This window comes from Micropterus dolomieu, linkage group LG23 (assembly GCF_021292245.1).
Source record: "Micropterus dolomieu isolate WLL.071019.BEF.003 ecotype Adirondacks linkage group LG23, ASM2129224v1, whole genome shotgun sequence".
Classification (NCBI taxonomy): Eukaryota; Metazoa; Chordata; class Actinopteri; order Centrarchiformes; family Centrarchidae; genus Micropterus; species Micropterus dolomieu.
This window is the reverse complement of record NC_060172.1, coordinates 11,383,577-11,409,107: the sequence shown is the minus strand read 5'-3', so window position 1 is coordinate 11,409,107 and position 25,531 is coordinate 11,383,577. Positions and strand designations below refer to the sequence as shown.

Genomic DNA, 25,531 nt, shown 5'->3' with positions numbered 1-25,531 from the left:
CTGTTAGTCCTATGTCTATTGAGGGTTCAGTGGGCTTTCTAGTCAGAGGTTAAGTTACAGTTGTTTACAGAGGCCATTTTAGCTCCACTAATCAATATTATCTATGGATCAAATGGCAATAGGGTCGCTCATAGTGACAAACCAAGAGAAAATTATCACCAAAATGTTTAGTAGACCTCACTCTGAAAGTGTTTTTTTGTGCCTATTTTAGCTCATTGTTTTGGTTTTATGGCCCTAAATTTTTTTTTTTTTCATTTTGAATTGACTTTATGTACAGTGCTGAACTGTATGAACTGTATGAGCTGTACAATATGGGACGGCTGTGGCTCAGGAGGTAGCACGGGTTGCCCGTTAATTGGAAGGTTGGTGGTTCAATTCACGGCTCCTCCAGGCTGTGTGTTGAAGTGTCCTTGGGCAAGATACTGAACCCCAAATTACCTCTAGTGTAGTTGTGTGTGAATGTTAGTTTCTGTTTGAGCACTTAGGCTCAGTGAATGGATGTAGTGTAAAAGTGCTTTAAGTGGTCAAAAAGACTAGAAAGGTGCTCTACAAATACAGAACATTTATGTGAATTCCATTCATATTACAGGGTTTGCATGGGCGTATAGAGGCTCCCCTACAGAAGATGCTTTGCTTTCACTATGTTGTAAGTACTTGCACCAGGTATAAGCCTATATGCATGAATATGGTTGAATGTTGTTTACATTTACTCATTTGGCAGATGCTTTTATCCAAAGCATCTTACATTTGAGGAACAACATACATACAGGGCCCTAAATCTCATCAATCCCATTTCAGCAGCTGTTTTCAGTAAAAAGCTCTGATAAATCCGCTGTTCACTGCCTACCCTGCACCAGATGACTCTCAGGAGTTGGTGGGAGAAACAAAGCAATAATTAGAATGAATATTGTGCTCATTCATCAGTTGGCCAGAAAAACTTCTATTGAATGCTATTGTTGCTGCTGTGTCTGCTGGATGTGTAAATAGGCAATTGTTTTCTAACATGGGAAGTGTAACAACTTGATATGGTGATAATATGTCAGATGGACTTCTGCCCCCCAAGTGGCCAAAAAACAATTAATACAAGCTTTTACTGTAACTTTTACAGTATTAATACAGGAAAACAGATTGAACTTCATGCAACGGTTCAACACAATCTCTTTGAAATCAAAAGGGCTCACTTGAACCAAATACAATCCCAATGTCAAAGATAGTACAGGTGAAAGTGTCGTTAATCTAATCCTCAACTCTCCTGATAAAACTGGTGACAAGCAGCAGATGGCTTGTCTCAAAAGAAAAGTGAAAACCAAGACGTAGTCTCAAATCCCCTGAGAGCTCTCTGACGTTAGCTAGTGTGGAAGGATCAAGAGGCCCAATGTTAATTTGTTCCCCTTGGTCAGTTGCACTCTTATAGTTGTCTTTTTTTAACTTAACTGAGTTTACTGATGCATAGTACCAAATGTTAAAGAGGAGGATAATCTCTAAATCCTCACATTGATGAAGCTGAGTTGAAATATGTTATGCTATCACAATAGTGGTTTGATTATCAAAATTATCATTATTTCTCTTTTCATCAAGTACAATCAAAATTCCTGAGTGCTCCTGCAATGTGGGCACTCATTCATTAGAAGATTTATTCTATAATTATGGCTGCAAATTAACCATAACATACCTACAGGGGGATAATTGGATTGTTGATTGATACCAATTACAGGTTGCTGAGATTGTTGCCTCTTAAATCTTACGTTTAGCCATACATGTTAAGGAACAAAAATCCCCTTTAACTGAAAATTCATTGGCAGATACTTATACCAATGTAATCAGCATCAGACTTGTGAATAGTTTCAATATAACAACACTGATGCATGTCAGTTAAAATCTTACAAATAGACTTACAGTTCCAACTTTGTGTAGGTCAGGCCCGAAGATGTACCAATGTCATCACCGTGGAAGATCAGTTGCCTTACATGCTTGTCAGGATTTACTTTCCATGCTCTAGCCTTGTCATGCGGCCCTTCAGTCCTAATACTCATCATTAGTGACTACTCTGATAAGTAGGTTAAACTACCAAAAAATCAGCAGTGACATGGGCCTGTTAGGACACTAAGGCCCTGATTCTATACTCAATTAAAAACAGAACACAACATTCAGTCTTTTCTGAGGCCATTGTATGGACTAAAAGCCAACAAAACATCTGTCTCACTAAAGCTTTTGTTCATAACTACCCTAAATACACTGAGAAAAGCTAAGAACTAAGAGCTATGAAGCTCAGATGAGACACTTTTTCATAAATCTCCCCATACTTTGTGAAGTCTGCAAAGAAACAAAGTTTCATTTAGTAATAAAAATGACATGTCTGCTGCAGTTTCTGTATCTCTCATTAAATTAATCTCTCTCAAAAAGACACTTTTGCCTCATAAAATGATAATGACATTCTTGTGGAAATTTGTTTTTTTTCCACTCGCCTCCATTATGAAAACCTCTGCTTGAGAAATGACTGGCTGAGAAACTTGTCAGCGGTCTGGATGGAGAAGGAACAATAGAAAACCAATCTCTCCACCCTGAAATATAATTCTCTAAGCAGTTCTGATCTTAAAAGAGTGAAACACAGAGAAAGCGTCTGTTAGGAAAGATAAAACCCCTTCTACAAACTCACATCTGATGTGGCATAATGTCCATGTAGGCTAATGAAGTCCTAATTTAGACTTTGATGAGAATTCATGCTGTAGGGCCAAAGAAAAGCAGAAATGTCAGATAGCACACTTTGCTGTTCAGCCATCTTTCCTGGACACCAACTGGGATGCAGGCTACAGCATCTGAGCACTGCATCAAATCCAACACAGAATGCTCCAAACATAGACAAAGGACCCCCTCCACCCATGGCGAGCGAGGACAGTGATTAATGAGGCCACACCAGTAGAGAGTGCCTCCGTTGTACTCCACCTCCACTCTTGTCTCTGCTTCTGCAGTAAGAGTGTCAACAAGTAACTAATGACTGCCAAGATATCCTCTGTTACACATTTCCTGAAAACATCACACTCCTCATCACCTCTAGTGCTACATTCACATGATGGTGCGACATGATAGAGGCAAACTAGATGTAAAAATTTTTCAATAGGGGATGGGCAATATATTCTACCACTGCTGCAGTAATCTTATACTAGGTTAGCATAAAATAGGTAGGATTTTTGATACTGTTTTATACCTGTAATTGCAGCTATTACGTATAGTTCTGCAAGTGAGACCCCAAACAATAGTCCATACCCATGTGTTATAGTTCAGATCCAGCTAAACCCAACTTGTGCTATGAAATTTGAAATGTATACTTGCAACACAGGGAAAACCTAAACCTTCCAGCACAGAAGAGGAACTAGTCACACCTCCTGATTAGGGTTGAACAATTTTTGAAAATAATCTTATTGCGTTTTTTTTTTTAACGAATATTGCGATTTAATATGCGATTAATTTTTAAGCTCTTTACCTTCTGTATTACTCAGAACAGACAAGCAATAAATCAGTGTATAGTATGACGAACACAACATTACATAGATTAAACATACACTGTTCTTTCTTGTGGGTCCGGCCTATGTTATGATGAAATTAGGTGATGCATGAATTATTATTATGAGCAATGGTGGAAAAGAAGTATCAAATTATAATAATATCAGAAAGATAATTTGAAAGTCAAGTCATAGCATTAAATAATATGATATAATATCATCAGGTAGGCCTACCTATTGACAACAAAAAAAGTAAACTTACCACAGTGTGTTATAGGCTACAGTAAGCGCTCAATACAAAACCCACAGTTCAACCACGAATTAATGAGTCCTTATCTCAGTTCAGAACTCCTCGGAGTCCATCTTTCTCTATCCCAGTAAGCAAACAAAAAAATACTCAGTTGCAGGTTCAATTCAAAGGTCGGCCAACGAAAATAAAACCAAGTGACGCCTCTAGTGTTTAATAGACAAGCTTAGTAATTCTCTAACAACAGTGGAGTTACTGGCTGTAACCAGGCTGTAACACGGGACAGATTGGGCCTCTTTCGGACTTGTGAGTTTGGTTTGAAACACCGTTTCACAGATATTTCCTGAGTGGACTGGTGGCTGTGTGTATGACACAGGCGCTGATCGCCACAATACGCTTACTTTACTACACGTGTCTTTCTGTTGTGCATTTTTCCTGTCCGCCAAAACGGTGGATGGCCCGACGATTTCACCCACCACCACCACCACCAATTTATACGCGGGTGGCAGGTGCTACTTTCATTCCCTGTGTGACACAAAATTTCTGTAGTGTCAGAGGGCAAATTATTTCTTATTCTTCATATCTTAACAAGACCCGTAAGGCTAAACTGGATGAACTTTCTCAGGCTGCGTATACTGCAGAAGCCCCATGGTGCCAACTAGAGGCTCTTACTTCTACATCGCTACTTGCTCTACTTTGCTACTCTCTCCAAACAAGCCCCTCTTGTTTCACCTGTAATCCCATAGTTCTCTCCCCACTGAAAATTTGGTAGCAATTTCTCAGACACACTAACATTTTTCTCTGCATCTCTTCAGGGTCCTATTGATAGAATATTAACCTAACTTTTTCCCCCCATCCCTAATGATACATTCTCTTTTTGGAAAAGGAAAAGTATGAAGAGAATCCCAAACCTATTGGCACTCAATCTTTAACAATCCTTTAAGGGTGGTGATGGAATAGTGGGTAAGACGTGTGCTTTTCAATTACCCACTGTGACCCTGAGCAAGACACTTATCTTCTACTTGCTCCAGAGGCGTGCGACCTCTGACATACTAAGCAATTGTAAGTTGCTTTGGATAAAAGCATCAGCTAAATGAATAAATGTAATGTAAATGTAACCCTTTCTGATGTTCTTGAGGTTAACTTGCAACCATGCCCCTTAATAGCCATCTTCAGTGTCCCCATGCATTTGTCCTCATTTATTCTAAACAAGTAGACATTGTCGCTTTCACAACTTTTTTAGCTCATTGCAGAATTGTTCTTATATAGAAGTCCACACAGCTTCCCTCAGTATCTACCTGGCTTAAAGATGTGAATGATACATTTCTTACTACGTAACAAATCAATGCCCTGCAGAGGCTCCTTTCAGATGAAAGGCTTTAACTTGAAGTGTTCACAAGCACTGAGTCACATTATTGCCACCGACTCTATGGTGTCAACATGTGGTCCAAGCAATTTGCAAATAAATTTAAAAAAAACCCTGACCTGAGCCTAAAGCTTTACACAGCAAAACTTCCCCAAACTGAACCCAAAAACCCAATACTTTCTTGGAAGCATTTGGGTCCGGGTCAAGTAACAGACTCTACTATGAGATATATAAAAATTGCAATAACTGACACCAAAAACAAGCAGGGCTCTCTCCTACAGGACACACTTGTGGACTGGAGATAGATATATTTTGGGTATGATCACCAAAACTATGAAATTTCCTATATCATGGCAGTGACATCAATGTCATATGCCAATGCCATTTAAATCACAGCATCACTGTGTGTGATACAAAACCTCACTAACGCATTTTGTTATGTGTAAAATATACCTTGCTTGAAACCATTCATTTGTGGAACAATAACATGATACAATCATATAATCACAATATGATTTCACTGAAAGTCCATTAAAGATAATTCTCTTCCAACTAAGATTAATGTGTGAATATTTTTCTACCTCTGTTGCTCCATTTCAAAGTCAAGGATAAAATTATATAACAAAACATAAACAAATTCAAAATCATTTTATCTTTTGATATTGTGTGGCCAAATATGCATTTTAAAATTGAATTCTGAATCAACTTTTTTTTTTAACATAAATATTGTATGAATGCTTAGTTAATGAGTTAACTGCTTTAGTTTCTCAAATTTGCCATGCCAACCAGTTTGGCCTTGCACTTAACAGACATCCCATGATGCCAACCAACATTGCTCTCTTTTTTTAGCCCCCACTGTTCATGCAACATAAAACTGTCATCCATTCAGACTTTCTGGTCCGCTCTTATGTCCAAAGATATTTTAGCCAGCGCCTCTTTTAACTGAAAAAAAAAAATAACTCTCTACAGGAATCTTTTAAAGTTTTTCCCCTCCACCCTGTTGGTCAGAGAATCCCTTGAGCCACTGATCGAACTGCAATCTCCCTGTTCAAACACAGCTGCATCAATGGGCTTTTATCACACCGCACCCCCCCTGGATACAAAGATATGCACAGCTGCTGCTCTGTTGCCCAGAAACTGAATGTCATTTCAGGAATACCCCCCATTCCACAAATAGGATAGTGTTACAGGAAACTGCAAACTGCCCAAGCCTCCAAACTTGATTTTCTCATTTCAGTCAGAGCACTCTATACTGCTCCCATGCATCCATTTTCTGGGGCCCGTCTCTAATGAGAGTTCAGATGTCATTGAAATTGTGAGGATAGGATGAAAAGAATTACATAATTGCACCTTTCCTATAGGATCACCTCGCTGTTATTGAGTTTTTGGTATCATTTTTCCATCACTGGAGACTGACCTAAACCTCTGTTCAATCAATGCACACAGAGTTATGAGCGCTGTAATTTAAAATCATATTATCAGATGCAGCTCATTTAGTTTGAGAGTCTTACCAAGAATCCTGCTAACAGATATTTGTGTCAATCTGAAGCCAAAAAGGACTCCAGCAAATGCATCTGCAGGCTATTTGTTCAGGAAAATGGCTTTCTTGCTCCTTTCAAGCCCTCAATTTGAAAAACTAAACAAAAGTAATTCCAAAGATTAGGCTATTAACATCAATTTAAAATGTTTTTTAATCTTTAGGATCATGAATAAATATGAACATTTTAACATTATGAAACAATGTAAGCAATCCATGATTTTATTAAGGGAAAATAAAAGGCACGCAATACGTAATTGCCAAAGGAAAAATTCAACTTTATTCTGTAACTTTATTGGTTTTATAAGGGTATTCATTAAACTAAACATCCTTCCTTAGCAATGAACCTCAATTTTTTCAAGCCCATGATCTATTGCTAGTCCCTCAATGTAATTTAGCCTTGTTGTGTACAAAGCAAATCAAGACAGTAATGATAAAAAGATTCGACTAAAGGGGTATTTTCCTCTTTCTTCTGCCATTACACTGCAAAGTGACTGTCACTGTGGGTCCTTCAAAGCAGGTGCAAATGTTATAAATAAATGCAGGAGGGTTGATGGGGTTCTTCCTTATTAACCTGACAGATATTTTATATTCTGTACAGTTTGAGGCTTTTCTGCAAGAGGGAGCTGGCATTTAAGGCCCTCCAGAGGCACTAAAGCCATTGGGCTAGTAAGAAGAGCCATATCCGTGAATGAACTAATTAAGCTCCTCAATGTCCTCTGCAAAATGGTGCCCTGAGATTGTTCTCTGCAATAGCAGTAATGAGAAAAAGAGAGACAGAATGGTGAAAACATGGGAGGAAAAAAACGAGGCGGGGGGGGGGGGTCTAGACCTCATCCTCAAGGATGAGGTATACTGTTCAGAAAAAAAAATGATTAACAGGGAGACAGTGGAGGCAGGATTTAAAGCTCTTTCTGTTCCTCTCTTGGGCGAGTGGACCTGTTAAATTTTTGAATGCAAAGTCCGTATTTTCTGGTCTTTGTTTTTCTACCCTTGGTTGCGGCGAGGCTCATTAAAGTCCATAAACAATGCGAGATGTGGTCTCTAATGAGCAAATGCTTCTGTAAGAGGGCTCTGTCCTTGGGAAGCTGGCCATGTCAGCTAAAACTGTATCCAAACCCAGTCTCATGCATCTCAGGACTAACAACCAAGCCATTCTCACCAGGCTCGTTTGTGTCCTCAAATCTCCTCATTTTCATTGTTCCCTCATTTTCTGTACTCTACTTCCCATGGAAATTATTGTTCGCTTTAGCTCCTGACAGGAAACACAGAGTCAATTCAGTTATACTTTGTTCGGTGAATATCTGACACAGTCATTAATGAAGATTACAGATTTCCCTCTCTGCTCTGCTCCTTTCGGGTTGCATCCAAGGAAGTGGGAGTCGACAAAGTCCCAGGAGGTGTCTATGGCACAGGGTGGCTAACTAAGTGATCTGCTTGGCTGGCTACAGAGCACATTGAAGCTGAATGAAACAGCACAGTCAAAAACAACAGTGGGCTTTCATTGTGTTAGCAGGCCATAACAGAGTATGCTTTCTTTGAGATAGGGAGAGAAACATTGCTGCGAAACAAACAGTGGCAAACGGGAGCAAGATGTGGCATTTTGAGTTGCTCTTTTAAGCTGACAGTGGGTCAGACACTGATAAGTGATCTACCTATGGCTCACTAGCCACAGTGATTCTGAAGAATGAAAGCAGCAACTGTGAGATAAATCATCATTATTCCAAAGATACAAAATAATACTGTGACATTTTCCACAAATGAGTACAGATAAGCTACATATGCAATACTGGTGACGCAAATAATAAAAAACAAATGGAACAGTTAGGAAAGGACTAGTAGTTTAAAGCACTGCTAGGAGCCATTAGAGGCTACAGAGTTCATTAGACCCATATTATGAAAGTATCATAAAGGCAAATTTGAATTAGATAATTATTTTGTAGACGTGCAAAAGTGACCTCAAAAACAAAAACTTCAGAACTTATCCTTTGTGGACCTATTCAGACCAACATTCATGATACTCTCTGCAGTAGCCTATGTCTAGGTATCTTGGTCGTCTTTAGAAAATGAAAGATGAAGACTCCTTCATGAGCCTAGCTCTTTGTCTGAGCTAAGCAATAACTCAGCCAACACAATTATTGCATTTCTTGAAAAAGCAGTCAATCTTGATTGATCTCTACCAACTTGGCCAAGCTACATGTGCCCAAACCCATTAAAACTCAAGCAAGGCAACATCTGGTCACAGATCCACTTCATATCAGCATGATAAAAATTAAATGTTTTCCTCTTTTTACCAGAGGGAAAGCACATGCTATCTAAATATATTATTAATAAAACAGTGAAGATAAGATTCTTGATAGCCATATTAATTTCCAAGTGGTGAAGTTCATTGGAGACACTCCTCTTCCTGCTTTGCCATTAATGCTACTTCTGGAGACATTAGCAGTAGCACATTGTACTTAACACATACACAACACACAAATGCTGGGTATGTTATGAAATTGTGGTTAAATATTGAGGCAGAAATGGAAAAGAAAATAGTAATAAGATAAGACTTTCTTCTGTAAGTCTTATCTTATTTTCTTAAAGCGTTTTAAAAGAATCTGCCAGTAGTGTGAAATTGTGTCACCAATTACTAATATCCTAAAAGCGTCTTGTTTGAAAAATTTAAGAATCAAGTCTTATTTTCTGATAATAGTGCAATGATCTGCACAACCCGATCACCGGTAATAACTTTGAAACTGGACAATTTGGCAAGACCCCAGAATGTGTTATATGACAAATGTTTTGAAGGTTCTGTGGCAATGTTTATTTTAACAATTTCTTGGGGTTTGATTTTAAGCCAACTAACTGGCCTGGCATTTGTCATTATGAGACATTCTGGCCAATTAAAAAGAGACAAAAAGCAGCTGTCAGCGATATCGTCCCTTTAATGACATTCAACACGGGAAAACAACTTAAAAATGCAGTATCAAAATAGAAATGAACTGTAAACCAGCACAAAAATGACAACATAAACCACATTGTTCTGAACAGACACATTACAAATACTAACAAAAAGTATTTGCATTTTGGAACATAAAACAGCAAACTCTCAAAAGAGGCAGAAGGCATAATGGGAAATGTGGGCTGTCGCTAAAATACTCTCTGTACATGTATTAGAGCATGCATCACAGCTGAGCAGACGTTGGTGCAAAGGCAAGTGGTGTCCAACTTGGTCTCCATTGGACAATGGCTGGATATATGGGAGAAATTCCTGTCAAATATTATCTGTTTATTGAACTTATATTAACTAATATTTTGTCGCCCCACCGTTGTTGTGAATATATTACTTGCAAAGGCACGAAGCACAACAAGACATACAAGAGCCAGCTAATATTATTTACTAGTCTTGTAACAGCAATTTTACTTTTCTACAGTGGCCTCATAGGTGTCATTTACACTGGGGACGCTGGGGACATGTCCCCACCACTTTTTGAAATGGCAGATTTTTATCCCCACCACTTTTAATTTGTTAATACATGTTCTGAAATTCCTTTAGAAATGTTTATTTGCACATAAAGAAAACATGCAATGCAATTAAAATATAGAAGAAACAAATGTGCATTACCAAAAAAGTCACTTACTAGCAAGCTACTGATTATAAAATGACCCAAAAACATGCATTCACCAATCAGTAACTTTAACTACTTCTTGACACAGTTTCTTTTTGGCCAAGTTTTTCATTCTCTCCCTGTGAAAATGACAAAAAAGGAATGAAGACTAAATCATGCCTACGTATGTGTTGCCTCAGCATGGATGATGGGATGACAAAAGTTGATCTCCAGGAGAAACCGATCTGAAAGCAACACAGAATGCCTGAGAGCTGCACTGCACTGCAGTGTATTCTATTATATTTATATATATTGTGTTTCCTTTTAAATAAATAAAAACATTTCCGCCATAAATTTGTGCAGAAACCTTCACCAGAATGCAGAAAATGAAGTGTTTAACGATCAAAATTTCAGACCCAGACCCCCCGCTCATATATCTTGGCATGTTTAAGAATCTTTTCGTCATGTTCTGGTGAACCTAATATTGCGTATCGTGTTATCTCGCAAACTGAGTGTCTCTTCACACCACTAATCTGAGCCCCTGTGCCCCCACCACTTTTTTTCAACACAAAGTGACGCCCTAGGGTGACCTCTTGCTCGGTCACTCGGTGTTGCTTGGTGTTTTTCTCTTTGCTGAGCCCAGTTATGAGGCCTGCTTGTTCAATCTTGCTTGTTTGGTCTGACACGATACTGGTCCGCTACTACTAGCTACTACTTTCCTAGTAGAGGAGGAACCTTGATAAAAATGTACAATGACTGGTTAACACATGCCAACACATGGTGCCAATGCAGCACCAGCAACTGCCATTACAAAAAAAATGTTGGCCTTGTAAACAACAACGAGTAATATTAGCCTCAGAAAAAACAGATACGAACAAATGGACTGACAGGGAAGTCGTGCAGAAGTGACATTGCTAAACTAACCGCCGGCTTGCATCACTTCAGCGTCAAGGTATGTAGAGAGCTCCCCAGTGGGCAGAGCCTCTCTGGGACTCCCCAGAACTGTTGGGTCTGAAAATGCCTATTGAGGTGAGAGTGCCACTGAAGCATGCCAAGCACATTACAAGTCTGTGAGCTGGAGCCTTTGGGCAGCACAATCCCTGAGGCCTCTGTTGGGTCAGGTAAAAAGACAGAGCCCTCGACCCCTCATGTTGAATTGTCTGAGCTACAGCCCATCTGGCTGCTCGCATCGTGAGCCAGTATCAATCATATGCAACATGACACAGACCTTTTGTTCCTGCAATGTAAACATATTTTATCCTTCTGGCGTTCAGACAGCACACTGGTCTTCATTTGACATTTATCTCCCAATCTGTAATAAAAGATAGAGTAGAGTGGAGGAAAACTAATAAAACAGCCTCATTAAATGTCTGAACGTGTAATATAAACATATGAAGGCGTCAAACATTTTAGGTAAGCTTGTGACTTAATTGCAAACATAATTTAATATTTTTTTAAGCTTCAGGATTCATCAAAATATATGAAGGCATGAAAGCATAAAAACACATTATTTGGTCCGTCTTCCTCATTTCAACCACAAGGGTAAAGTTAGATGTGCCTATATTCTGTTTGTGTTCCTTGACAGGGGGTGAAAGTTGACGCTGCTGGCATGAATACATCACATAAGGCAATGAGTGAAGGCTGCAAAGTTGCAATATTTCAAATTCAAAATTCTGAGCATTTACAGTAAGTCATGCTGCACAAACACTGCAGGTTGCCAAATAATACCGAAGAGAAACTACAAAACAAGTGTGCCAAGATAGGGTGCCAAAAAAACTAAAAGCGTTTCTTCATCACACGTCAACATTCATGTATCATCAACAGAAACAATTCTATCCTCCAACCAGTCAAGAAAAGTCTTATATCCAGTACCCATTTTCATGTGCAGGCATTATTTCTGAACTGTCAATAGAGCAAAATAATTACACAGCTACAGAACTTTGCAGTTACAGTAGCTTTTTAAGCAGCAGAGCAGAGCATTATGCAGAGAAGCCTCACAGATAAAATGAGACAGCTGTCAGTCAGGACAGCGGCTATTCATTCCAGAGACATAATCAGGCCACGATACATGAGCAACAATTTTCCTTTTATAACACTCAGTGTACCAGCAGAACGTCAGAGCCTCGTCTTATTTTTAGACATTGTGTGAGGAAAAACAAGAAAAACGCACATCACACTGGCTTATCATCCAAGGCAAAGATCTCACTTTTCATGACATCTGAGGTTTCATTCAACTCATGCGAATGTATTTAATATAGTAACAAGAAGAAGTAAAGAAAATATCTGCAATGTAAAGACTTGCCAGCATCTATAGCTATATAATAAGAAAACAAAATAATGTAGAAGTGGCTATCATTTTTCAAAATTAAATCAATAAATTAAGGACTAAAAAACATCTATCCATGTCCAACACTATTACTGGTGTACTCAGTGAGCTACATAACATGCAATGGGTCTCCTGTGATATAAAGGGAAACAATGAATCCAGAGGTTGAAGCGCCCTGCCGACCCAGTAGTTCCTCCTTGACAACACTTTGCATTTTGTCCAACCTCCCACTCATCCTCCACCTTTGTCTGCCTCTCCAGCTCACAGTGAGCCACTCCTTGGGCTTTTCTTCACGGGCAGCTCTTCAACAATGCTGTTAGTGCGAAAGCCTAATAAATTACAGACCTCTCCTGATCTCTGACACAACAGCCTGACCATAAACACATAGTGAAAGAGACCCTCTTGGGATTTGCATTGGGTCAAATCGGGGTGACTGTCTTCAAATTTTCAGATGAATTAGGGTGTGCTTTCTTAACTCTAAAAACAAAACATCCAAAAGAAAGATGTCAAATCTTGTATGTGTTATGTTTGTATTTGCCGTGCATTTACAGTGCATTTACATCATTTATCCAACTTCAGAGCTCACTGGGGACCATACGGTGTAAAACATTGGCATAGAAATCCTAGCGCACAGTTTAGGGGAAATTTTGGAGTAAGGCTTTCAGAATTTGCATTTTGCATTCAGACTGATAACGCCAGAAAAAAGGGGAAAAACAATCATATTCATGTTGTGGAAAACAAGCCAATCACATTATGTTAGCCATTGCACAATTTCTCTGTTATTGTTAAAGCACTTATTAGTTAATGATTAGTTTGGAACTAGTTAATTAGGTATCAATAATAAAATAGGACTTACTTTTTACTACGTACCTACTCTGAGTAGTTGATGTTACACAGGAGAGGCCACATGTAAAAGTATTCTATTTTTGTTTTTATTCATCTGTGCTTTTATTTAATTGGATACCAAATTAAAATAACTTTAATACTATCTAAACCACCACTCCTTTTATTGTGAAGATCAAAGGTCCATATTAAAAGTCATGGATTTCATTTAGCTTTTATCCAAAGCCACTTACAATTGCTATACATGTCAATGTTGCACACCTCTGGAGCAACAAGGGGTTAAGTGTCTTGCTCAGGGACACAATCGTGGATGGATCACAGTGTCAATCAAACCCAGGTCTCCCACAGCAAAGGTAGGCTTATCTTATCTATGCGCCATCACCACCCCATTTGGATTGCCAAACTGAGTGCACAATATATGAATCTGTTGAATCTTTGTTTTTTTCTACCATCTGACACCCAAGAGGCTCAGTACAATATGCTGAATTATTAAGAAGTATCTTATACTGTAGATTATATTTTATTTATTGTATTGTTGCTAAGTGATCTCATGCGAAATTGTTCCCAATTTGTACATTAAGAAAATTGCTTATTTTTATTTCTTTCTCATCATCACTGCCATTCTTGAGTCATCTGAAAATGTTCAAAATACAATGCCCCAACCCCTACCCCCAACCGTAATCCAATTGTATCCTGAATCCAAAAACAATGTCTTAGCCCTCAAAAGACCTTATTTTTTGTCCCTATGGTGACACAAGTCCCTATCGGTTTGTGTGGATTTAGGTTAAAAGCGCGTGTGTGTGTTTCATGTTTTTACATGAAACACACACACACACACTTTTAACACAGACACAATATTCCATACTGTTTAATGCATAAATATTAAATTAAGAACTGTAATAAATATAATCTAAAATTACATAGTTGCTTGATTTAGATCATGAACAAACCTAAGATTATTTCCAAACATGTGACGTCAACATTTCACATGTTACCCAAAACATTTTGGAGGTTTGATGCCCAGTCCTACAGGTGAAGTTTGTTTCCCATTTGGCAGCCACTCTCTCTCAGCACCTACATGATGTTAGCCTGCAACCACCTGCTACCAACAAGACACAAACACCATTTATTTTGATCAGTATGACCTCATCTATGTTCACATGTGATTTCCATATGTGCAGCAGCAGTGGGATTGTAGGCAGGATTTCACCAGTTAATTAGATGATATTTGACAAACCCGTTGATCAAACGGTCCACAGAGTCTGTGCTGCATCCGCTGTCAAATCAGCAGCTCCTAGATGTGTCTCTGTGTTAGTGTGTAAATGTATTGTAAATGTACCATGTAAAGCGACCTTGAGCTCTGGAAAGGCGCTATATAAATAAAACTTCTTCTTCTTCTTCTTCTCTGTGTCTCCTCTTGTTTCTATAACATTACCTCAGCACAGATTTTGCAGCAACATACTCAGACACATACACATACACTGTGTTATAATTGCTAATACTGCACCTCTATTTTCATTAAACAGTACCGGAAACCAAAGTATATCATTTCTGTTTGAAGTAATTTAGCTATTTTTCCATTTCAGTAAAGAATAGGCTACTTTCCCATCACAAGACCATTATCTGGAAACACAAACCCAATATTCTTTTTTTTTTTACAAAAAAATTAAACATTTTATGAAGACACTGGTTAATGTTTCTTTCTTTCCAGCTGAATTCAGCTCTTGTTTTTGAGTGTGCCGTTTCTGTATCCACAACTATTTGAATGCACAGCAAAGCTGTTTAAAAAGAACTCTGCAACTACTGAATAAGAATTGTGGGCTCCGCTTCCACATTACTTATAGTGGCCATATTTTCATTAAGATTAGACGAAACCTACAGACAGGATATAAAATATCAGAGACTTTGCAGCTTGGGAAAACAGTTTGTTCCACGTGAGCTTTGTGAACAGTATGCAGTGAAATAAGTCTTTCTGGACATTTGCTGGCATGGTCTGAAAACACCACAGGGCCACAGAGGATACTCACCTCAAGAATGTGCTCACTGACAATTGTGCCAATTTAGAAAGTAAACAAGTCCACATAATACTGCAGATCTCGCCTTGTTCTCACCCCCATAAGATGCACTTTAATTAATAAATTTTTTTCTTCACACAAAGGCTGAGGCGGCTTGGCACCTGAGGTAGCCAGCCAATCACAGTGTCCCTGCGATGAGCTAACTGCCATTGCTAGGCATTACATCATGATGGTGATTCACTCCCTGGGATTAAGAGACAGTAAAACACATGCCCAAATACACTATGGCCTTGCCTCTCCATGACAGCTCAGCCAAGGTTAAGTGAGATGATAAATTTCTGACTGTAGGAAACATATAGGAAGTGAGGTCTGTAAAATAAGGGGCAAGAATAATCTGTACATTGGTCTCTGTGCTGCAGCAGTTAAATGGTGTTGCACAATTTTAGCTCAGATAAACTATGTCAGTGCCAAAAGGATGCTGAGTTTATAAAATGGAGCACCGTACGTATGCACTAACACAAAATTCCCACATTGCCTGAGGCCACCTACACATCCCTAAATATCAGCAAATAGCCAGCCAGCAAATAGAGAACCCACATGTGGTGACACCCCAAGCTATATTACTAGTCTACTAGCTTAATATTTTAAATTAACTTATGTTGTTTTTTCATACATTTTGGTGGAAATTAGCATAATTATTTTATATAATAATTACAGTATTGTTTATTGTTGCTACAGTATGAAAATAAATACAAAATAAGACACTATGTTGTTTTCTCCTGTCTTAATGGGTATTATCCCATTATGTGTTGGCTATAATTGCTTATCAACGGTAAATCGTATTGGCAAATATATGGCACATATTGTTGTAAGTTCCTTTTCAGATAACTTGTAATCTTTAAAACTTTAAAAAAAGGTAAAATATAAAGAGGTTAATATCAGGGCAACAATGTATTAAACTATGCTCGTTAGGGTATCCTATGGAACTATCAGTCATACCAAACTAACAGTCTTTGAAAACTTGCAGGTGTTTGCGTCTCTGCTATGCCATGTAGTTGGCCTTCATGTACTTTGTGTTTACTTACTGAACATGCCATCATTTCAGGCCGGTATGAGCAAGCATGTGTGTGCTCCGACAACAAAGAAGGCCATGTTGGCTTCAGTGATGACACAGTGTGACCTCAGGTTAATTTGGACATTAAAACACTTCATGTGTTAAAAAAAACAAGAGCCTGGTGAAGATAATGGCATGATGGAGCAGCCCCACAGAAAAATAATAAGATAATCAAGCAAAACAAAAAGACATTCAGTGAGAAAAGAAGAAAAATGTCTCAAAAATGGAGACACAATCAAAATGAATTGAGTGGAACAAATCATCACTGCATGCATCTTAAATGAGCAACAATTATCCCTGTAGACACCAGGTGTACAAGAAAATGAGCTGCCTCTCCAGGTGGTTTGAAAAGCAGGATTTCAGAGAAAATCCTCCCCGAATTCAAGACAAATACAGCAGGTGTGATAACAGCTATGCTGCTGAAATCCTGGAACAAACTGCCTTAGACTGTCTTATATTTTTACTTCAATGAGTCCCTAAGCTGCATCACAAGTGAAGTAGCAAAAAAATCCTAGAGAACTGGCACTCTCCATCTCAGTATAAACTATGAACATCAAGGAAGAACTGTGGTGACAATTACGTTACCCAGCATGTCAGAGTAACTGATGCACACCAAAGATGGATAATGAAGTCCACATTGTGTCTAAAGGTTACTGATGGTGACTAAAATGTAATATTTTCATGCAGTCCTGCCAAGTAATGAAACACATCTCAAACCAAATACAACCTGGGAAAGTGACAATATTACCATGACTCACACTGGTCTACTCTTTTCAAAATTAAACCATGGGGTAAGCAGTGACAAGGACTACACTGTGGGGGAACTGAGCATTTAATTGGGGGTAGAGGGGAAAAAATTACATTGGGCCCCTTGTTTTAAATGGTTTAAACATCTTAAGAACAGAAACAGACAGCAGGACGGACAGCAGGCACACAAGCAGTTCTGTATATACAACATTGGGTGTGTGTATGTTCACATGTGGAGTTGGCACATGGAAGTCTAATATATTGTATTTCCTGCAAATATCAACAGTTCCTCATACAAAAATGCAAGACTTTAGCCACATATAATTTTACAATTCTAATAATTTAGCTTTGCAGGAGATAATACCTGCCAACGACCAATATACAGTACAAGGTGCACATGGATAATATAACTGTTTTTTCATCACTTGAAGACTTAGTTAAAGAAAGGAACAATCAAGCAAAACCTCCCACTCTCTGCACTTGTGATTCATTCTGTGATGACGTGCGCATGTGTAATCCCTGATAAGATTACTATAGCTGAGGCTGAATTTTTTTATATTAAAGGGGCACTATGGAGTTTCCAGCGACCACTAGCGGTGCGGTTTTAAGATTGCTACCAGGCGTGCTCGCTGGAACTCATAATCCGAAACACAACCACTTTCATACAGAAATCCTGCAATAAACGCAGGAACACCAGCATGCAGGCTATGGCTTTTCACTCAGACATGTTCAGGCTCTGTTTTACTCAACGTTCCCATCTCAGAGGCAGATCAGCACCAGCTCTGTAACGTTACTTCATTCAGCGCAGCGAGCCGCATATTGGCACAATCCTCCCGGAAAAAAGGCAGAGTGACAGCGGCTATTGACATGCATGGAGACAGCTTCACACAATATACTGGAAACACAGGTGAACCCCTACTGCAAAGTTACAGTAATAGTTTTAGCAGGTTGAACTAATCCATGCTGGTTACATGATAACGTTACAGTTACTGCATTTAGCCGACGTGCTACAGCGTTAGCTCACCAGCTGCTTTTCAGTAACCATCTGTGTTTCTTTCACCGGAGGCTCAGCAATGTCAGCACAGCTAAATGTATTGGATGATAACAAAACGGGTAGTGAGCTGGACTGAATATTATAACGAGATTGGGTCACACTTTATAATAATAAGAACCCAGTAAGTAACTTTACTGTAGTGTTAGTGCATGGCTCTTCCTCTGGGTTGTTGTCGCCGTGAAGTTGCAGTATTGTATATTATGTGGGTCACGTTAGTTACAGCAACGGAGAGGTGGAGAAGCTGTGTACCTGAGGATTGGTAAAACCACAATAAACCTAAATTGAATGTTACGAAGCAAACAGCGGCAGGTCTGAGCTACTGTAGCGTTAGCTGGCTGCTCCTGGCTGCATCACTATAGTAAACAAATCGCTCCACATTTGCTTTTTACCGTTACCGTTTCTTACCGTTTTTACATGACTTTCTCAGTGTTTCTCCAGCTTTACTAATGCTCACTTTGTTCTTACTCGACATCATCTGAATCTGTTTGGTCTGATGGGCTTCAGCACAAAAACCTTTATTGTTGTTTTGTATCCTTACATGGAGCCTGTGTTTTGCTGTGAGCCGGTTGTTTTATGGTGTTTGTGGACTGCATGTCGTTAGCTGCTGTGTTGACGCTGCAGTACGAGAGAGGCTCGGGAGCGCGCACAGGGCTGAATCTGACCCTACATTAAAAGCAGAATAGTGGCTGATGCAAGCAATGGAGAAAACAGGCGTGTGCTTCATTTCTAAGTGAGTTTTGAGCCCCCTGACAATAAGGCAATGACAATTTGATTGGTTTCATTGAAAAACTTACATATAGTCTCTTTAAAAGGTTTTTATTTTTAAATAGATTTAGTGGTGTTGTTGAAATAGGTGAACTGTTGAGTAAAAGAATGTAAAAAATATAAAATATATTAATGCAAGACAACTCAAGTGTCTTTGACTTTCACAGACAGAGACGCCATCTGTTCACCAGTGCCAGTCCTGGGGGAAGTAAGTTAGAATAGTGACAGACTATAAATAACACTGGGCCCCATGCTGACAATAATAAAAACCGGAACATCGATACAAACAGTATCTATTCCAAATAAAATCGGTGCTTGTAGTTCTCAAGGCAGTTCAAGGAGGACAGGGACATCATGCTGGGATTCTGTTACTAAAGTAGTCCATCGTCACCTTAGGCACCCTCACCAGACTTGGCAGCCTCACTTAAACAAAGCTCAGGGGGAAAAAACACTGTGTGCCAAAGCAGCACAGATCATCAGTGCTGATGTACAAAACTTGGTGAGGTTCGGCTAAAGGACTCTGCTGAAGATAGTTTGTGTCACTGCAAACCACTAAGCATCCACCATCCATATTCTCCATGACCAGTGTGGGTATTAGCCTTAAGGCTCCAACAACTTCAAAGACTGTTTTGAATCAGAACCACTGCTGGAGAGGTTTCACCTTGCTGAATGTGATCTTGGGGCACATTCACATCAAGCACAGTCTATCTGAATCCATTAGAGGCAGAAACCAGTTCAATGTGCTGACATGTCTAAGTCTTAATTGAAGAGAACTGAAGAGTTATTTAGTATAAGAGCCAATGCAATTGAAACAGGGAAGTGCAAATAGACTGTAAAAACAAAATAGGGCAAAACAACAAACTTATTTCACCACCTCAAGCAGAAGCACCCGGTTTTGTAGAGCCCAAAATCCCATGAGTAGAGCTCAGCAGCTTTTGTGAGTTCTAAACAAAAAACATTTTTCAGTATTTTGTCATATTGTCAAGAATATAATTATCGCAGAAATACACTGAGTAATCTTGATATTAGAGCCATATTGCTCACCTCTACCACCAATACAGGTTCAGTTTATCTTAAATTGTCAGATGCAACACTGTGCATTGGAAAGGCACCTTGTGGAAAAGGCTTTGCAGTTCTTACATGCAAATCCCCACTGAAATTGATGCTGAGTTCTGTTTTACTTTAATTGACTTTAATTTTCTTGGAACATTAGCATAATGCAAACCATCATAGTGTGTTGGTTTACCAATTGTGCAGTTAGGTACACAATGTGTGTGCTGTATTGAGTTTTGCAGAGTAATGTTGTGCTGATAAAGAAAAACAAACTCATTCATGTGTTGGGGAGTTAGGGGAGCAGTCCACATTCTGCACGACATCTCTTTTTTTCAGAATTGTTTCCCCCCGTTTTTTCCCCTCACATTCAAATCTCTACAGGACGCCTTCATTGCTCACACAATGCAAATCACTCACGGCCCCTATTCATGCACTGATTAATATGCAAAGACAGCCCATCCTCATCTGTCCTCAACAGAAGAGGAGAAGAAATATTACAGCCAGCCGAGTCATTTTGAACTCATCTGTTTAAAACTATCTGCACTTTTTGATTCACTATGAAGCTGCACTGTGAGATGACATGCATTTGTGGATAATTAATCAAAATCCACTGCCTTACAGTATGTTTCATTTTCATTCTCTAGAATTTAGGTGTTTTATCCACAGATCTACGATTAGCCACTAATAACATTTTGACTAGTCTATAATTATTACAGCCTGTGTTCCTCTTTGTTATAATTTCAGTATAAAACTAACAATTGTTTGGAATTATAACTGACACTGACTCAATGGAAAATTTTGGGATTATAAAGAAATACAATTTGAGGCATGTGGTACCTAATCTAAGAATTTGGCGGCATTTCTAACGAACACTAAACAGGGAGTGGGTTTTGAGAGCTGTAACTGTAGTATACTTCTTTTCTCTTTGAGTGATTTAAATTTTCATAAATTACACTTTGTTGGGTTTGGGTGTAGATTTATCACTTTAGGGCCCTTAGCAGATGTGAGGGGTCCCTTATTCTGTCTTAGAAAAGGAATCCAAAAATACCTTAAATTCCCAAACTGTACATTCCAACATTTTGGTAAATACACAAAGTAGTTGGTTCATCTGTTTCAATTCATTGGTTTCATCTGTGCATCCATTGCAGAGATAGGTCCAGGTGTGTTCAGTTTGGCTTACAGAGAGAAAACAGTAATATGTAGAATTTTAAAGATGTAAAAATTAAGATATGCATTATTTTAAACAATACACATAGACAAACGGTTAGAGCTAGAAGAAGAAAAAGTATATGGAAAAAGAATAAATTCACTGTAATGAATGAATGAGGCTCATGTAAACTTCAGCTGCAGTGTAGAACTCACATCTGGCAAATCAACTACACTTGCAATTATGACTCAATGAGAAGTAATTTTCTGTTGCTGTCTTTTGCTTTTATAATAACTGTACTGTAGCACTAGTATGCCGTCTACAGCTGAAAATGAGCTGAATCCAAAAGGGTACAGCTGTAATCTGAGCAGCTCCTGACCTATTGAGAATTTGATCAACACATACACTGTAATAAATTGGTACAAAATGTGTACATGTCACTTTGAATGCAGTGTGGATCTTGTTGCAACTACAGAGCAAAGATCCAGAATCCCGTTTTATTCAGACAGCAGACTAAAAACGCCTTATAATTTTCCCTTGTTTGGCTGCTTTTTCCAGTTCCCCTAAGTCAGAAATAGCCTGTATTATTTTCATAGTGGCTTTGAACTCACCACAGCAGTTAAAGTCCCATATGTTAGCGATTTAGGAATTGTGTATTTTTTCTCCCTTAAAATGTTAACTTTTTCTTCTTTTTTGGGAGCAGCTCTGTGCTTGATGCAAGAAATCATTATTTTAGATCTAGAGGATCATTAAAAGAACTTTACAGTTCACTTCACTCTGTCTTAAGATTCAAAAGCACATGGATCTGCTTTGCTCTGGAATTCAGTATCTTGAGTTTCATAAAGCTGAAATATTGAATGGCAGGTGCACAGCAGTAACTCGGCATTCAGACAAAAGCAACATTTGGGGGGGGGGGTTATTGTTAAAGGTACCAAGAAATTAAGAAATACAATAGGGGGAAGTCCAGTTTGAGTAATAGATGCATGAGTTTTTAAGTCTGTCAGACACCAAAACACTGCACAGCAGTTTATAATACAGTTTATATATAATAAAGGAAGGATTTTATGTTGGTGGAAAGTTCATGTATTGCAGTGTGGCAAAAGTTGAGCCAGGTTAAACTTTTTTGGCAGATGACCCAGCATTCCTATTTCTTTGCCAGAGCTCTCTGCATTAGAACTCTGTGCCAATGCAGTGGTCTCAATGAAATAAGTGAGTAGGCGTCATGTTTGTTTTTTTTCTTCCCAAACAGTGCTAATGTCTGTCTGACCACAGCTGATAGCACAGGACATCACTTCTGAGCAAACCTTCAAGCAGTTCATCTGAGGTATTCTCATTTTCACTCTGGAAAAGGTGCAACATATAGTTTGGTTTTTCTGATTGCCTTCCATCACCTGATGGAATGATGACCATGGATAGAGCACTCCAATGACACCATGTCAAAACTGACAATACAGACTAGACTCAATTAATCTGGTTGCAGACAGACTTAGACAAGAAAGGCCACCGTCTGTGTCCATATTCATACTCTTTTTCATATTATATTTTCCATTATTCAGTTATTTCTTCGAAAGGTGGTGTGGCTTCCAAGCCTAATGTTTGTTACTTTTCTGAAATTGTAATTATCACTGAAGTGGAACAGGAACTGGAAATCAATAAATGTAATTAAATTGCTCAGCCTTCAAACTGTGTGATACTGTCATTACCCTTTTAACGTATCCCGGGCCTATCAAATAATGTGATCACTTTCTTTGAATTTCTTCCCCTGTTGCAACAGGGCTAATGCACAGTTGTCTAATTATCTCCCTCTTGGTTGCTTTTACTTTCACTCCCATATGAGGTGCAGTAAATTGCGGGGGCGTCAGAATATTTCGGCAGGATCATGAATCATATAGGCGGTACCACACCGCCCTCTACACCACTAACAGTGACAGGCTGACACCGTGTTTGTGTGTAAAAGGTGGCAAAAATTATTGATAAATATATACATTATTTAAAATACCTAAAACCCATTCTGTAAAACTAAGAAAGCCATCAGTTTCATCAATGTGTGCTAAAGTGCAATCTGTTCAGTGTGTGTGTAGCAGAGGTTTGAAAATTATTGTCCAGCCACAGTTCTGCAAGTTGACACACATTGTGCCCACATAACCCTTTAGATCCTTTTTCTGACTAAAGTCAGACTGAAACCAAGAATATGAAATGAGTATAAAAACAGGAAAACTGTAGACCTAGAAGAAGAATGCTGAAATCAAAACATAAAAAATCGTCCTTGTACATTCTAGGGATAGTGTCTACTAAATTCAGGTATTAATAAATCAAACAATTCTTCCCTGCTCTAAGGACCCGTGGGGGTCCTCAAACTCCACACAGTTGCAGTGTATAGGAGGAGGGGACAGATGCAGGGAGGGAAGGAGGATGTGAGAAGCAGCAGTGGTGGGGGTTTAGAGGGAAAATGGGTCCCCCTCCCGCCCTATATAACCATGGTAGCTCTGGGATTGGACCCTGTTGTATACATTGAAAGACTATTCAGTCGCCCTCAATGGATGACGAATCCCCCCGAACCTACCCCCCCGACCCCCCACCCCAAACCAACAAAATTAAAAACTATGATTAAATCAGCCCGGGCCTGTATGTCAACATCATTTTGCGCACCGCTCTATTGAGTTGGAAACTCCAGTGTGCTAATTGGCAAGATTAAAAAAAAACGACAAAACAGAGGTTATGTCACATAAAGAAGGTCAAAGGCTGTTAACCTATATGATCAGACTGATGTTAAACTCTAAAATCCTACTTTGACGCATCCGCGCAGAATACTGCTTGTCTGCCAAATCCGACGGTGGCGTCTAATCCATTCAACGAAAAAGAGTTTAAGCGCGTGCTTATGAGAACAAAACTCTTATTTCATCTTGATAAAAATGTCCTTAACCCTGTTTTTGGTGGACTGAAACAAAGCATCCCCGCGAAGAGCGAGCGACGCTCCGCACACTCCATCCTCGGTGCGTCACGGCTGACCCAGCAGAAGTGAGAAAGCCAAGGTAGACTTGTGCACATGAACATATGTCGTTTTGGTTATTTAATGTTTGAAAGGGGGAAAAGATGGCTTACAAGCAGCTAAAATGAGTATAAGCAGGCATTAGGGGACCACAAAGCCGCCCCTTCATCACCAGTCCTATAGCCTAATCTCTGCCAGCATCCACTAACCTTTACCCGCACAAATAAACTCGCAAGCATAACTAGCATAAAACGCAGCACGTGTGGGTAATTTTCATTGAAATGACACAAACCTACAGTATACATTAACTAAGGGAGGACAGTTAGCCAGCCGGACCTGTGATGGCATAGGCTACTCCTCTGTATTGCGCGGAGATATTCAAAAATGCACCGAGGCAAGCGGCTCCTGATACGAAACTAGGAACAGAATATCCCGAAACTGGATAAAAGGCGTCCCGGTTGTTATTTTGCGCTTTATTCGGCTCAAAGAAACGTAAACTCTCACTTCTTGGTTAAACTCCTGATAAAATAGAGGTGATTTTTGCACCGCACCAGCTAACGCCACTGTCCGGAGTCAGTGGCAAGGATGCCGCTGGCGGGACCAGAGGATGCTGCTCCAGACTCAGCTCGGCCTGCATTAATCTCCACATAACCTAATATGAATGACAAATAACTCCGCTTCTTACCTGCACAGCCAATGAATAGCAATCCCCAGATGATGTCCCTTACTTGAAACATTGTAATGTGTCACAGATATTCTCCTTGATGTGCAGCCGTACTTTAAACAAGCGAGGTGTCTCTACTGAGGGGGGGAAACAAGATATCAGCCTTTCCAGTGACAACAACTGCTGCCGGACGGAATTTTGGTCCTTGTCGCTACCCGTGTTCGTGGCACAATGAGTGACAAGCGCAGCAGCCGTAGCACGCACTCACACATACACACACATATGCACTCAATAGATACCAGCACGAATTACTCCGCCCGGTAGGCTATACCCCCACACACGCAGAGACACACACCCGGAGGGGGCGGGCTGAGGTGAATGCAGTAACAAAGTAGTGCGCGGAGCTGCCAGTTTAGACAGCAGATGGTCGCCAGGGGCTTTAATTCGGATTACTGAGTTTATAACAAGCTAAATACAATTAACTGAGGACCAATTAAAAGTGTAATTCAGATAAAATAATAATGATAAATAAATCATGTATTTAAAATTTAAATATTTAATAGCCTTTGTC

General features: G+C 39.3%; 1 protein-coding gene across 9 annotated transcripts in view; it reads right to left on the bottom strand.

Moving 5' to 3' along the window:
- Positions 1 to 25,202, bottom strand: part of ncam1a (neural cell adhesion molecule 1a) — a 272,704-nt gene extending 247,502 nt beyond the window's left edge. For 3 of the 9 annotated variants that reach the window (XM_046038818.1, XM_046038820.1, XM_046038819.1), the window contains exon 1: positions 24,982 to 25,202. In XM_046038818.1, the coding sequence (XP_045894774.1) occupies positions 24,982 to 25,033 (52 nt within the window). In that variant the 5' untranslated portion in view covers positions 25,034 to 25,202. The remainder of the gene's footprint in view (positions 1 to 24,981) is intronic. The other 6 variants (XM_046038822.1, XM_046038823.1, XM_046038826.1 and 3 more) reach the window with 3 other exon arrangements.
- Between the last annotated feature and the right edge of the window lie 329 nt (positions 25,203 to 25,531).